The sequence below is a fragment of the Patagioenas fasciata genome, chromosome 2 (genome assembly GCF_037038585.1).
Source record: "Patagioenas fasciata isolate bPatFas1 chromosome 2, bPatFas1.hap1, whole genome shotgun sequence".
Classification (NCBI taxonomy): Eukaryota; Metazoa; Chordata; class Aves; order Columbiformes; family Columbidae; genus Patagioenas; species Patagioenas fasciata.
In genome coordinates, this window is record NC_092521.1 from 140,512,724 (window position 1) to 140,528,621 (window position 15,898).

The 15,898-nt window shown below is 34.8% G+C and overlaps 1 protein-coding gene across 1 annotated transcript in view; it reads right to left on the bottom strand.

Moving 5' to 3' along the window:
• Positions 1–15,898, bottom strand: part of PHF14 (PHD finger protein 14) — a 162,537-nt gene that overhangs the window by 44,029 nt on the left and 102,610 nt on the right. The window contains 1 exon segment of the mRNA XM_065830884.2: positions 8,002–8,119. Coding sequence (XP_065686956.2) covers positions 8,002–8,119 — 118 coding nt within the window.

Sequence of the window (15,898 nt, forward strand, 5' to 3'; positions counted from 1 at the left end):
TTCCCTCTGTCCCTCCCAGACACCAGCCCTCTACCAGCCTCCTCACACCCTGGAGAGCACACGCAGCTGCCGACCAAGCAGGAGGTACAAAATCTTCCTTTTGTGGAGTGCTGCTCAGGGCTGAAAAAGTGCTCCCATTTTTTATCCTCTTACACTGCGTTAGCCTAAAACCAGGTTTAGTAGTTCTACTTCAAACACGATGCTAGCCGCTTTTTGGATTTTTCTCAATTGCAGACAGGTCCCAGCAGAGATTCCTTGCCACTCAGCACAACAATAGCAGGCAATATAGGCTGTAAATTCATTTTGTCACGGCTTAGGAAGCGTAAGTCATAATTCAGCGGAAAAGCTATTTCCCAGATAAATCGTAATTGTAAGCAGATTTTGATAGAAGCATAACCTAAGGAAGGTAAGGAGTGGCAGTGGCATTTCTGTAGTTACAGCTGCCCACAGAGGGATTTTGCTTCCTTAACCATTACCTTAGAGTAGGTAACAGTTATTCCATCTAAATTAAACCACATCTATACTAGACGTTTAGTAATTTAAATACTAGATTGCCTATATTCCGATTAGATGCATTAAAAATGTATCATCGCTACACTGTGTTTGTGATTTCATTTTTTTAAGTCTAGTACTTTACTAATCAGGTACCTCTTAAATGTTGTAATGGAAATCAGACATGGGTGTATATTTTAAACAAAGTGATAATTAATGAGCAAGCTTGTTTCTAATTTCAGGCATATTTTTTTTTACTTCAGTAACATAATTTTAGTTGCAAAAAAGCAAAACTGTCAAGACAACTTATGAAAAGCAGGACTACCTCAGTAATAATTGGATTCATGAGACATTCACAAAGCCCCTTGAAAAAATAATTTGCTTCAATTTAAAGGTAGTATAAGGTGTGTGTGTATAATGCCATCAGAATGAATCACACTTTTCATCAGTATTCAAAACATTTTTTTCCTCCTGCTTTTGTCATAAAATATTCAGCATTATGAAAGGCATTAAATGATACTACTGCTCTCCCATTAGGGAAAGATCTTGTAACCAAGTGCAAAGTTTCAGCTTTGGAAAAAATCCTGCGTTGTTGAGTTGTTTATGAAAAATGGTGAATGAAGTAGCAAGTAATTTCTTCACTCTCCTGGATAAGAAAAAATATGGAGAAGAAAATGAATCTTGGAAACCAAACAATTTTTGGACCAACTACCATTAAAATGCTCTTTTTTTTTTGACAAAAATACTCACTTAAAACTGCTGTGAATAGTTTAAATCTTAACTTTCTAAGAATATACCACTGACCAAACAGGCTCTTATCAGGTTTATTATAACTGCTGGTTTTTGACAAAGTTGAATGAAAGCAAAAACTAGGCATCTCACTTGGCACTAATCGGTAATTCAGTTTTTAATCTTTTTTTATTAATACTCTTTGATCTATCCCAGTGTTATGCCTCAAAGTCAGAAATCTGGTTTTGCATTTGGAACAACAATTCCTCATCAAGAGAAAGATCCCTGTATTCCAGTTTCTTTAAAATTCTGGCTGGTATTAAATGTACTATCATCTGCTTAACTAGTCAAAAAGAGACTGGTTCAGACAAGGTTATGGGAAAGACAATGCTGTACTGTGTTGTCCATTTTAAACTGTACTTTTTTGATTCCAGCTAAGCTGCACTTAAGCAGAAGAACAAGCAGTAGAAGTCCATGATGAGGATCTGGCAGTCAGTAATATGGGGTATTGGAATTGGTAGAATTGATTTTGATGTGAAGAACAATTAAAATATTTAAAATAAGCATCTGTTCCAGAAATATTTCACAGTGCTTAATCTTTTTTTTTCATTAAAACCTTACCTTCCTGCTTACACTACGAGAATGTTCTGCCAGCTATGTGTATCTGATCATTTGGATTAATTTGGGGATTCAATACCAACTAACTTTATGCTGAGTTTATCCGCTATTCATAAATCAAGTCCCAGCTTAAGTTAATTTCAAGGCTGATTATTTTTGGAACATGTTCTGGTATAAATTATTCATTACATAGATCTATCATACCTGTTTGCCAGAAAAAAAGAGAGACTGTGCCAACTAATTGTTTTAAATGACACCTGGGGAGCAAATATTAAAATGCAATTGGCGATATTTCAGCCAACTGATAAGAATTACTATATACTGCAATTTCACTTTTTGAAAAATTTTTTTAAAACTATCTTGACAGTAAAATTAGTTTCCATGCCAAGGTTTGGCATTACTGAAGTCCTTAAAACAGAGCATAAGTAGTGTTAGGACTTGTGTTCACACAGCCTTACAGATTTGAATAATTTTCTCTTGTTCATTTTTAAGGAAATCATTCCAGTGCCAACATTTGTCTGCTTCTCATAAACTTAGGAAGAAAACAGTGATTTCAAAACAACCACATATTTTCCAGATGTTTTATATTTATATATATATATATATAAATCTTCTGTCACACATCACAGAAAACAGCAACATCCTAGTCTACGTACCGTAACTCAACTCCACTCAACCAATTTTAAAATGTATGAACGCACACAAAAATGTGTAACTCTATCGTTCTTGACGACCATATAATAAAGTAGGTCGCAATACTCACACTTAGTAAAACTGAAGACAGATTCTACCTTTACAAATGCAGTCAGAGAGTTACACTATGCAATTTGTTATTCTGCAAACCACTTTGAAATACTCTTACCTTCTGGCTGAAAAATGTTGCATAAAAATTGAACTTTTTCTGTTGTATTACGCTCTGCTTGTATCAGCCAGCAGATTTATTAGCAGTATTCTTTTATCTTTTTTCAGCTGCAATGCTGTTTGCCACGGTGGCAGTACATTTGCTTGTATGTTGTGCCCTCAAATGAAGGTGCTCAGATGCAACAGTCTCTCTGATGTAAGCTGATTAAATTAGGGTCATAGCTTCTTTACTGTTGCAGTAACCCTTTGTCAGAATATGCAACTGAAACAAGTTCAAATTAATACAAAAAACCTTGAAGTGTTTTTTGAAAGACATATTTTAAATGTAACTACTTAAAATCCCATTGTATTGAATGATAAAATGTATCATATATGAAACATATTTAAGACGTGATTAAGCATGCATATATACTATGACCGTGTGCCGACCTCATCTATTACATTTAAATAAGGTTTCCTTGTATACATAAAATGTTAAAGATATTGGCTATATTGAAAATGTTTTGTTCCGGATGTTTAGTAAACGCCCAGATAAAGTCTGTCCATGCAACACTGATTCAATCATCTTCTGTGTGTACTCAGGCAAGGAGAATCCCACCTAAACTATAACCCTCACTAATCTAAAGTGACTGGTTTGGCTCCCTCCTATAGCCAGTGGGCAGGAAAAGGTAGCTCCACAGAACAACACATCCAAATCTAAGAAAAATGTCTAAAGTAAGGGAGCAGTATTGATATTTGCAAAACCAAAGGAAGAGTAAGAATTATAATTTCTATTAAATTAGTTGCTGAATTTGCAGTAGTCCAGATCACATCATTATGGAGACATAGCATAATACTTTCGGAACTCAGCCCACAGTATCATCCACTGCAGTTTTGAGAATTACACATTTTTGCATGTTGGGCCAAGGTATTCAAGCCGCACAAGAGCAAACAAGGAGAAAAAAAAAATCACAAAACATTTGAAAATGTTAATTTGTCTAGCTTTCATAGGGTGAGACAAAGGCAAAATTCGAATTTCTTGTCACAACTCAACTACTTCAAACATAAGGTCAAGCTTCCTTTTCTTTTTTTCTGTTCTCAAAATCATTGCTTCAGTTTTAAGGCCTTGCAAAAGCTAAGGACAGTATTTTCTCCCAATACTCAATCCAAATTAATCCCTTTTAGTGGCTCCTGACAGCAAAATCAGAGAGGGCAGTGTTCCTATACCAAAAAAAAAAAAAAATTCACAGCATGAAATGATCAAAGGCTGCAAATTCGTGCACAGCCACAAAAGGATTTAAAGTGTTGTGGGTCACCTTAATTTTGATGTTGCCTAAATTCTGAGAGCTTGGCATCAGGATTTTTTTGTTTCACTGTTTATTTTTTAACACACTTGTGTGAAAATATCTGTGGGAGGAAATGCCTGTAAGAAATGCTTCCTGAGTTTGAAAAAAAAAGCATAATTAAGAAAACTAAATTAGATAAACCATAGTGAGATTGCCACCTGCAAAAATCATGAGTAGACCAGGAACTTCTACACTCCTCACAGGCCTTCTTAACCACTTACTTTATTCTTTACTAGAATAAAATTACATGGACTGCAGGAATTGAATTGCTCAAATTTATCTGACCAAATTAAGAGATGTGAAATAAACAGTAGATAAAAAAAAAAATTCAAACTTTATATGAAATATTTTATTACTACAGTGTCCAATTTCATTTGCTTATTCACGATGTCAAAGCTTGATCCACCCAAAGAAATACTTCTACTTGGCTAATAAGCAATATCATCCATATTTGCCTTCTAACACAAAAGGTGTAAAAAAGTATACTACTTGCCAGGGTTGGTGTGTCATGTATTTGTAGTTCCAGCAAATATTTCCTGAGGGGTTTAGATGAGAATTCTATGCATATATACTGACAATTTATTTCCACTGGAAAAATGCAATACAGTAAAAAAGATGAAATAAAAGCCAACTAAACAGAAGTCTAGAGACAAGGCAGCTGATCTTGCAGCACTCAAATAATGACCTGACATGTATACTCCGCAGCGTTTTGCAAAATAGATTGTACACAAAGATAAGCAGACAGAAACCTAACTAGCACCGTCATTTTAACCACCATGATAGATGCTTAAACTCTTTGCTGTCTAGGTCCTTTGCAGTATTTTAACATTGCAGGAGATACTTTTAACAGTACCTTTTAAATAGAAGGCAACAGAAAGGAATCCACATCTAACATTATAATGAGACCTCATAATGAGACCCTTATCGCACATAATGAACAAACGGACAGGTCACATTTATTCCTACTAAATATTACCACATCATAATACTGAATAATTTGATTTATATTTTATTTCATTTTTCTTAAATTCAACTAAAATAAGGTTTTATTACATACTCAGTCTGAATATAACTATTTGAAATTATTAGCAAATTTATGATTTAGAGTGCTGTTTGGCAATCCTGAAAGCGCACTGTAATCCTTTCCAGGGTAGAAGGATAATGTTACAGAAATTGAGAGCTTATAGGTTTACTTCAGCTTTCATGTGATGTAACAAAACACACAATGTTTTTGAGATGAGAGAGCTTGTCAGACCTTAGTAGTGAGCATCACCCATTCCATAAAAGTGACAGCGAGTATTACCAGCAGAGAAGCTGTTGCCCTCATGCCCTACAGCAAAGTCACTGTCTGTCTATTATTTGACAGGCAGGGTAATATGGGAATATGTTACGCTGGTGGAAAAACTGACACAATTGCTGGAGAGTCCTGTGACTAGTATGAGCAAAATGGAAGTAACGTCCAACATTTGTGATAGATAGCAACTTAAAGCATATGTTCATTACTGCTAAATTACATCCCTTGTACTGCTGACATCTGCAAGTGCTTAGCAAAATCTGAAAATAAAATCATATTATTCATTGTCAGCAGTACGCAACTTTTCCTGAACATCTAAAATTGAAATTTATAATTAGAATTAAAAACGAACTGAACCATTATATCCTACGTGCTATCATCTCTCTCCTCAGGTGTAATTTACCTACCAATTGTTTTCAAGGCCCAATACTGCTATAGAAGCTACTGTTGGGGAATTTTAAAATGTATACTGCAAGAGTGATTTAAATTGGATCAAAATAGATAAATTGGAGGAATGGAAACTAAACAATAGTCTCCTTGGCCAAAGGTGGCCATTCAATCCCACTTTACTGCTATAATACATACAATAAACGTCACCATGACACATCAAAAATTGGATTTAGACTGAGAGGTTGAAATTGCTGGTAGCTCAGGCTTGCGATTCATCCACAGGTCAGGCAGAGTGCAGCAAACAACACAACCTTCTCTAGGGTCTTCCTCTTCCGAGCTCTAAGTACACATTTGAGAGACTATCCCCTCTAGTGAGGGGTAGAAAACACCTTTATCGTATCAGCTCCTCCTGGCTGTGACATGCTGTGCAAAATCGTGGATATATAATACACATTCCATACACTACATTCAATCTGAAAACAACCAAGTAGAAAACGAAGTCCTAATCCTTCTAAAAATACATTTACTTTGAGGTTGCAAGGAGTTTAACTCAACACCATATTGTTGGAATTTGTTACACAGTATAGAATAAAATAAAGCTACCAAAAAGAGACTTTTTAAAACATAGAGAGCAACAGAGCTTTTTGAGAGAAATTTCTCTGCATAGCTCTGTGGAAAAGCTTTGGGAAAGTGACTAAACAGAACCACAAGGAGTCCCCATAAGACAATTTTTCAGTATCATTCATATTCATTACATATTCACTCAAATACAATTCAAATTGCCTGTTTTTGAAAGTGCAAAAGACTTTATTTAAATTTACTCATTAAAAATCTTCATGAAGGAAAATGAGATAAAATAACAAACATGTTCAAAATTTATAATAATCACTAAGATAACACAAAATATACCGTCACTCTAACAATAAATTTTGTTTACTCTTCAGAACATCGTATTTTTCAACATGCACCTCAGAACCAATACACACCTTGCACTAAGTGAAGCCAATCATACTTAATATACAGAATAAAGTATTTTAAAAATTTTATCTGGTACACAGTGAGTTAATCTCCCAGAAAACATATTTAGAAATTATAAACCCTGTTCTGTTTGTTTACTCAGAAGCAGCCAAGAATACAGGAGATGGAAGATTTTAACTAACGTTATCAAGAACCCCTTTTAGTTTAAGCAGGTGACAGAAATTCAATAACAATTTTAATTCACTCTTGGAACGTCCATTGCACATAAGCGGTATTCAAGAAAGATTGCTTGATGTCCAAACCGTAGTGGACAGCTAATTTCCGATGTCTGTCTTCATATGTCCTTACAGAAAAACAATTTGATTAACCCCACAACATGAAACTGAGTATCATGTTTTTCCAGTTGGAAATGGACACTAGCAAGCCAAAACATGATGAAAGAGTTTAAGTGTCCAATATGCCAACACGCAACCTGAGACAGCATCCCTGCAAAGCTGTGTCCCCATGTATCCAAATACTGAATCACTGCCGTACTAGTTCAAAAATTCTGCGGAATAGAAAGTGGTGGAGTAGCCTGTAAAATATCAAAGACTTATAGAATACTCTTATTATTTTAACACTGAGGTATCAGGTGCATTTATAAATCCAATTTTGAAAATCATTTGGGAAGTGTCTCTTCAGAGGTCATGGTGATGATAGAAAAGAATGCCAGTACTAAAGAAGCTTCTGTGCAAAAAATCAAAATCTTTATTTTTGAAAAGTTGGTACTACAGAAGCACACTACTGCTGTCAATATTATTAAAGAAAGTTAACTCATGTCAGAAAATTTGTTCTAGTTTTATAATGTTGTATTTGATCAAGGCATACCAATCAATATACAGTATTAACAACCTTCATATGATTTTCCAGTTAAAAAAACAGGTTTAGTAATTCAAATTGTCTTCATTTCTTTAAAAAAAAAACGTATTTTTTTATCACTGTTCTTTGAGGTTTGTATTCTTTCCTACTCCTGACATATTATCACTTGTCAATAAAGTTACCAACCCTGATACAGTATCCACACTCCTTTGTCAGAGAGAACATAATGTGAAAAGAAATAATTTAACTGGGATAATAAAATTCTCTTTATTATTTCCATTTTGCATACATTCTTTTTTTAACCTGTTTTACAGAGAATCTGAAATAATTATTTTATGACCTTCTACTTTTTTTCAGAGCAGAACTATGTATAGCATTTCAACAACAATTTCAGATGCTAAATAAGACTGCTAAAACCAGAATACTTCAGCTATTTCACAGGATGAGTTAACTTACTTTGGAGGATGTAGAGTCACATTCCTGACAAATCCATCCATAGCCAGTCTGCTTAGGAGACTTTTTCAAGGGAGGGTCGAGGCAGCCAAAATGGTAGCAAAGTCTGCATTCGTCACACCTGCAACAGTAAAAAATCAAAATATCTATTTACATATTGATTGCATTTCTATAATATTTTAGATAGAGCTTCACTGACATGCTCAGCACAAGTTTTCCTGATCCACTGTCACGACACAGAAAATCCATTTTCTGTAAGTGGTATTTTCAAACACAAACACTTCAAGTAGGTTCTGCCAAATTTGGAATATCTGATGTAGACATTCATATATCAACTTTGCCATAGTCATATATGTGAGACATTATTTAAGAGACTTGCAAATTAAAGAAAAAAAAATGTAAACCAAACCAGCTCAGTTTTTTAGATATTTCAATGTCATTCAAGGTCATTTTCAGATTTTTGGGGGGGCTTTAGCCAGTGACTATATTGATTGTTCATAGTTTTAAGACACCATTTTACACATCTCATTTTTCAAGGCAAACCCTGAAATGTTCCCTCACATATCCAACAATTCCAGTTTAATTTACAACTACGAATTATATTTTTTACACTAGAACAGTGTAGTTGAAAAATAAATGCACAAAATATTTTCTTATTTGCTTTGAATTTTCTGGAAAGGGGTGCTAATTTCACTGTGATCTTTCAGGTTTAAAAGTGCCCTATGTAAAAAAACAATTTTATGTTATTTTTTTAAATAAACCTTTCCTTCGTATTTTGTACTATGTATGGTCAACATAAAAAGCTCAAAACATATACTAACAGTATAGCTAATGTTCACCTATTCTCAGTTTACCAGCATTGAATAAATGCTACAGTATAACAAGTGCTTCATGAAAGGATTTTTAAATCAGTACAACAATATGCTGAGGATGAGAAAGCTATTTCTATAAGTAAATAAGAGATTTTCTTATATCCTGATGAACTTTCCTTTATTTGCATATCTCCTCCATTCTTTTGTATGAAAAAAGAAAGCTTTTTTTCAAATTTACTTTGCAATATTCTCTTAATTAAATGCCATTAAACTCTGAATTGAAGTGATATAAAATTATAAATGATCCAAAAATAGGAAACAGACTGATTAAAACACAGATTTTCTAAGAAGTTCCCTACACTTACTTTCTTTGCTTCCCTGGCCACTCATTTTCTCCTCTACAAAACATGCAAACACAAAAATATCAGAAAAAATTTGCAGTAGCAGCATGGCACAGGCATCATCAGATCAGAGGGATATAATTTATCAACAGAACACACGGTGCATCACAGGAGGATTTAAATAACAGAACACACTGCTGTATTAACGGAAGAAAATGTTCATGTGACGTTTCTCCAAGGACAAGTCTCCAAATAAAAACAAGTAACTGTTTTCTGATTATGATCGTTTAACCTAAATCAATACTTCTGTCCTTGTTCTATGGGCTGTGCTTGCCAGGGAAGCCACCTGTTTTTAGCAGTTATATGTAAGACACAATCATTGCTAAAGGTGTTGCGGGTACTGTTTTCCACTAAGTAGCTATTAAAAGCAATAATCAGTATGCAACATTGGAATGACATGTTTTTTGTATTTTTATAAAGTAGGACCTACCAGATTACAATCTAGATCCCTAGGATTGTTTAGTAATAACTCAATCTAATTCCAGGACAAAGAAAACGCTTAAAAAAAAAGGAAGCCATTCTCAGCTTTTAAAGACGTAAGAAATATATTACTTACAATCAGGAAAATATGTGTTTTTATTTCTTGTGAAAGGTGTATTAAAAGAATAAAAAGGTTGAGAGCAGGAGATGAGATAGGTTACACTAGTATATCCCAACAGCCTATTTGACCTTCAGCAAAAGATTAAGCCTCTTTTGAGCCTCAGTGTTCTCGTCTGTAAATGAATATATTTTTACTAACCTATATATGTATCTAGAACCTTACTTATGTAAATGCTTGCATTTGAGCAGTCCTTATCAGAACTCCCTTCTTGTAAACTGTTTGGGACCCTCTAACACAAAATAAAGCATCACACTAATTCTGACTCACTTTGTGTATTTTTAGTGCTTAATCCTAAAATCTACATCTGACTTCAAACAGTACTTCATTTTTTTTTCTGAAGTGATTGTCTATAAACACAAGTGTTCATATCTTCAAAAGAAAATGTTTCTTCTTTAAAATTGCACTTTACCATCTCTCCTTATATCTTTTCCATTTTGTATCTAGAATGTGGTACTTCCTGACTGCACCTTCGACCACGTTTCAGAAGTAAACTGAGGGAGTTTGCAAGGCTGGGTTGAAATAACCAGAGCATTATGAAATCAAATACAGTTCTGAAGGCACCTTTCTAAAGCTGAATGTCTTTAATATTTATTGTCATTAACTTTTATCACTTCAAAGTTGTCTAGTTTGACAGAAGAAATATTGCATTTTCCTAGAATGAGTTAAAAATATCTGTATGAACATTTTCAGATACTAATGGCTTCTATCTGCATCTGCACAGCTGAGAAAATGCAAATAACAAAAGCTTATTTTCATGTATCAAAACATAAAAAGCTGCATGGTGATAAAAGCTATTTTTAAACACATCATACTGCTTTTTATTGGAATACAATTTCTGTATTGTGGCACACAAATCCACTGATTCTGAAGTTCTCAGAGCATGATGTGGGGAAAATGGGTGAATACACACTGTACCATGGTTACAGATGATGCCCCAGCTGTCCAGCAGCTCTCTTGTCTGCTGAGACTAAACTGGGACCAAATGTGAAGCTTGCACACATCACACTGGCATTCTTCATTCCTAATTCTGATAGAAAACCTTACACCTAGGTTAAAATTGCACTAGTAAAGTGAGATTAAGCCCTCAAGTGTATACTATTACTTGTGTTGTTTTGTTTAGCTACATAGAAAATACACTGTCAGAATGAGAAAATAAGAAAGCGACACAAAATAAGCAGTACTTTCAACTTCATTAAAGAGTGAAATTGTTGGGTCACAAAAGGTGTCATGCTGACAGTCTCACAGCCTTTCAGTAAATGCACTCACAGATCAATCACAATACAGACATTTAGAGAGCAAAGGAGTCGCACGGTGCTTTCATTTACAAATATCATCCACTTCCAACCTGAAGATGGCTTAATAACACAAGTTAAACTATTGGGCTGGGTGGAGAAAGGAAAAGAAATCACTTCGTCCATTTTACAGGTTCAGTTAAATTTTTTACCCTTGTGAATTCAAGGTCACATCTTCAAAACAGTCTCCAATCCAGCAAATACTTTATCTTGCTATTATTTGTGGATAACTTTTTTGTGGTTAAGCACGTGATTTACAAATGTAATTAAGTGCATAGCCATCTTCAGTGGTCTGGCTAGCAGTTGTACTGAAAACTTTGTGAAAATAAAACCAGAGCTCCACACAAAGACAAGCTAACCTAACCTCCTAAATTACCTCTAACTGACAGGTAATTGCTTACTATCAATGTTTTAACAAGCCTGAAATTACTTTATGCATCAAAATTAGAAATCACTGTAGTCCTCATTCCAGCAATTAATGAGGATAGATATATGTCCACTATATACTGAGAGAATGGGGTGTGAAGAAGAAAGGTGAATTCTGAAGGAGTGAGGTTAACGAATTAAAAAATAAGAAAACTTTTTTACTTATAAAAAGTATAAAATGTAGGTCAGCTACCTCTTCACAGCAAGAAAGCTTGATTAAGCATTTTCATATCTAAAATACGTCTGATTTGTTCTTTAATAAAGTGATCTCCATCTGCTCATGCCCTTGGATTGTTTTTATTAGTTTTTTAGCAGTACAGCTGGCTGTGCTCAAGCCCTACATAACTCTGCATTTTCCTGTTCATAATTAACTAATTATGCTCTAATCAATAGTGTAGATACTGATTTTACAATGTAAATGAGATAAATGAGATAATGGCTAGGGTCAATCTCATTTTATTTACAAAGCCCAGCACACACATCCAATTTCATTACATTGCATCTACCTGCATAGGAGGGAGTCTTATCAGTTGGCCTGCAGAAGTCTTTCTGCAAGCACAGGGGAAAAGGACTTGTGCTTTTACAGAGGAGCAGTGAATGCAAAACCTGCCCATTGCTGGCACATTTGTAAGTCACTGGTTAATACCATCGAAAACCACAAAGAGCTGATTCAGCCAGAGTGAAGAAACCTATTTTGCATTCACAAGACAGCATCACCCATCTCTAGCTGTAAAAGTAATTACCTACATGTCCCTGAAACACAACATTAATAAGCTAATCTTTAAATACAACTTTCCAAATATGCTTCAGAGACTACAGAAAATCTCTCTTATGTACACACCATTGCCCATCGTCTGCAGTGTCATGTCAAAAGGTGCCATGCTGAACAAAATCGCAAAATATACGTGCTACTCCCCATTCATCGCAACAGCTTAGAAAGATTTACTATAATGGGAAAAATACATAAAACTTTGATACACTATTGAGAAACCATCATCACCATTAAAATTAGAGAATTTGTCATATAAGACTTACTCTAGCAAACTTAGAACTAACTAGAACAAAATAAGAAGTAATCAATCCAGAATTTTTAAACTCTCAGAGAACTGAATAGGTGTGCATTTGCACCCATTACCTGGAGGGATACAACATGATGGCTATTCCAGCACCTGTGAGGATTTAACCATTTAAATGTACCTTTCCTTGGCTTGTTCTGGACCTCATTTCTGAGTAAAGGCTCGTAACAGCTGAGGAACAGATGCTTATTCTTGGGCACTGGTCTCTCTCCCTTTAACCCCTCAATCTCAAGTGCTGGGCCCCTCTGAAACTGAGAACAGCTGGAGACATTGCATGGGGGTTCATTTTAAATTCCAGCACATTTTGGGGTTCGGACAAAGAACTTAAAACCCAGCTATGACAGCTGAAGGCACTGTCATAATTTTGATTCTTTTTAGTGTCTGTATGATAGATCAAACGGCACAAAAAAAACAGAATAAGCTGATGTAGCTCAAGTGAATTCAAACTCCAGAACCAAGGTGAGTGACTGGACTGGGGCAGGTGAGGAGTGCTCCTGTCACACCTTAATTGCAACCAGACCACAGAACCGATAAGTTCTGGGTGACAGGAATGAATACTATGGCAGGGGTTCTATCAGCAGCTCTTACATGTAATGTACACATTCCTGTAACTTTATGTAAAGAATACAATTAAAGATCTAATGGTGACATAACTGAATAATCTTATATTTAGTGCACTGTTATTAATGCTGTCCAAACAGTACATTTATTACACTTACTGAGGGAGGAGCCCGAAACAATAGTGCTATTTCTTTATGGAATATGTGGAAAACATTCTTCTTTTTAGCTTTTTCTTCTGACAACTCTTGAAACAAAGTGAAGTGAAACTATACTTTGTATACTACCCTGCCATTCTACACCAAAACTCTTCAATTCAGCCCCACAGATTTCAATAGAAATTGCTTTTATTTTGCTGTGACATGTCATAGGCTAAGCATAAACCACAAGTGATGCAGTGCTGCATTTGGACTCTAATTTAAAACGGAAGGTCTAGATCCTTAGCTGCTCTTTTGGTTTTAGGCAGAATATTGCCAAAAGAGAAAAACATACTAAAGTATAAAATGGAAAAAGCTGGTTTTCCTCTTCCTGATTTTTACACATTTTTCCTTGCCTACAAGTAGCCTAACAACTCAAAATGGCCAAGTCACCTTGCTGTTTCTGTTTTGAGAACAGTTTTAAGAAACCTTGAGCACGAGGATAATTTAATAGTCTTCTCACATAGGCCAGCCAAGCTTTATGGGACTTGAGCACCAGGAGTGTGACAGATTCCAGCACTAAAATCCTTCCATGACTGCACTTGCATGCAATACTGAATATAAACCAGGATATAGCCTAATTATATAGCCTCTTCAAACACAGGCATTGGTTATCCTGAAAGGCTATCTCCAAAGATGCTCAAAATTCAACTGTATGTAATGCTATGGAACTTGATGTAATTTCAAAGTTAGATCTAACTTTGCAGTCAGTCCTGCTTTGAGTGGGAGCTGGAACAGACATCCTCTACAGGCTTTTTTCCAACCTACTTCTTTCTCAATTATAATATTTTCATAATTTTCATTTAAGTAAATGAAATACTCTTTCTGGGAAGGATAATGCTTATGGTGTTGTACAAGTAATTAAAAGTCACACTCAAATTTCTATTTTGAACACTGCAATCATACAAAAAGGAAGTCCTTGACTTCCATAGTTTATAATGTTATATGAGACAGTAGATATTACTTCATTCTGTTATACCTGAAAGAGAGTGGCATGGATATTGCTGAAAGGTGAGAGAATATACCAGACGCAAGATTACATTCTGGTTTTCATATCTGCCTACTACTGATGAAGACAGTGTATGGGCAAGATGGACATATGGCCTGACAGAGCAGGATGACTTTACTGATCTTCAGCTAATAGTAGTTTCACGATTAATTACCTACACAGTTCTGGATGTGGGAAACTGTATAAGCTCTAACTTACTCAAAGTTCTGTCCAAACTCAAGGACAATAATAAAATCATTGTTTTTTCTCTTTAGTGTAAAATAGTCTGGTGGAAAAGCCTTCATTCACTCAGAAGATCTGTGCTACACTTTTCAGCATCTGCTACATCAACTAACTTTTAAATAAATCCTGTATTTAGCACTAGTTACAACACATAACAGTGTGAATTTCTATGGCTTTGACCTCTAAGCAGTTCTGCTTTTAAGTAAAAAAAGAAAACATTCTACTTGCAAATTTAAAAGAAAAAACATTTTATCTAGCTTCTACTCCCCACCTCCACAGATGTTTATCATGACATAAACTAAACATCAAATACTTCATTTTAACAGAACTGAGAAATATTGTCAGTTGTATCACAAATGAGCAAAAGAAAATAAACATTAATCTAGCAGACATTTGTGTAGCTAAATTTATTATGCTAAACCCCAAACTGCCACCCCTCCTACTTAATTCATGCTTTTTACTATTAAAACAAACAAATAATCCTCCAAAACCAAAAACCTAACACTGATTATTTATGGCCAAGGAAGAATCTAAACTGGCTATTGTTATGTGACATTTCTGTGTAATCCAATTTTTTTCTGAATGGTCAACAAGTCATCTGTTTCATGAAATGTACACAATTTGCGTGTACACAATGAATTATAGCAACACTATAAAGAAACTTTATTTACTATACCTGCAAGTGAAAAGCTTCCTTTCAGCAAGAAACGCTCACTTCTCTCTCTCTCATAGTAATTAAAAACTATAAAACACACAACTTTGATAAATTATCTTGCAAAATTAAGGGCCCACATATACAAGGGGAGTGTTTACATCAACATGTAAACAGTATATCAAGTGTGTTTGCTTTTGTTATTATACAGTTACAGTATAGAACTTATATTTACAGTATTTTTAAGTTTAAATTAAGTACTTCTGCGAAGACAATGCCTCCAAGACATGTATTAAGATACTGCTACATAAATTAGAGCCCTCAAAAATGTCCAAAATATTTTCTTTCTGGGTAAAACCAGAAAATTCTGAAAGAACAAGGATAACGCCCCTGACAAACTGAAGAGTATAAAATTTAAGAAATGTATTAGCAAACACTGCGCTAGTTTTTCTGAAGTACATTCTAGTCGTAATACATGGCTGCATCTACAGTGCCGTTCTCAGGTATTCAGCCTAGTAACTGTACTGAGTGGTGTACTGTTTGTGAACTACTAGAGAAGTCCATTATAGTTTTGAATATTGCCATAAAACTTCTTTCAAAAGGTGAAATATCAAGTGTTAACATCTGGCTTTCCAGAAAAAGAGGCATGAGAGA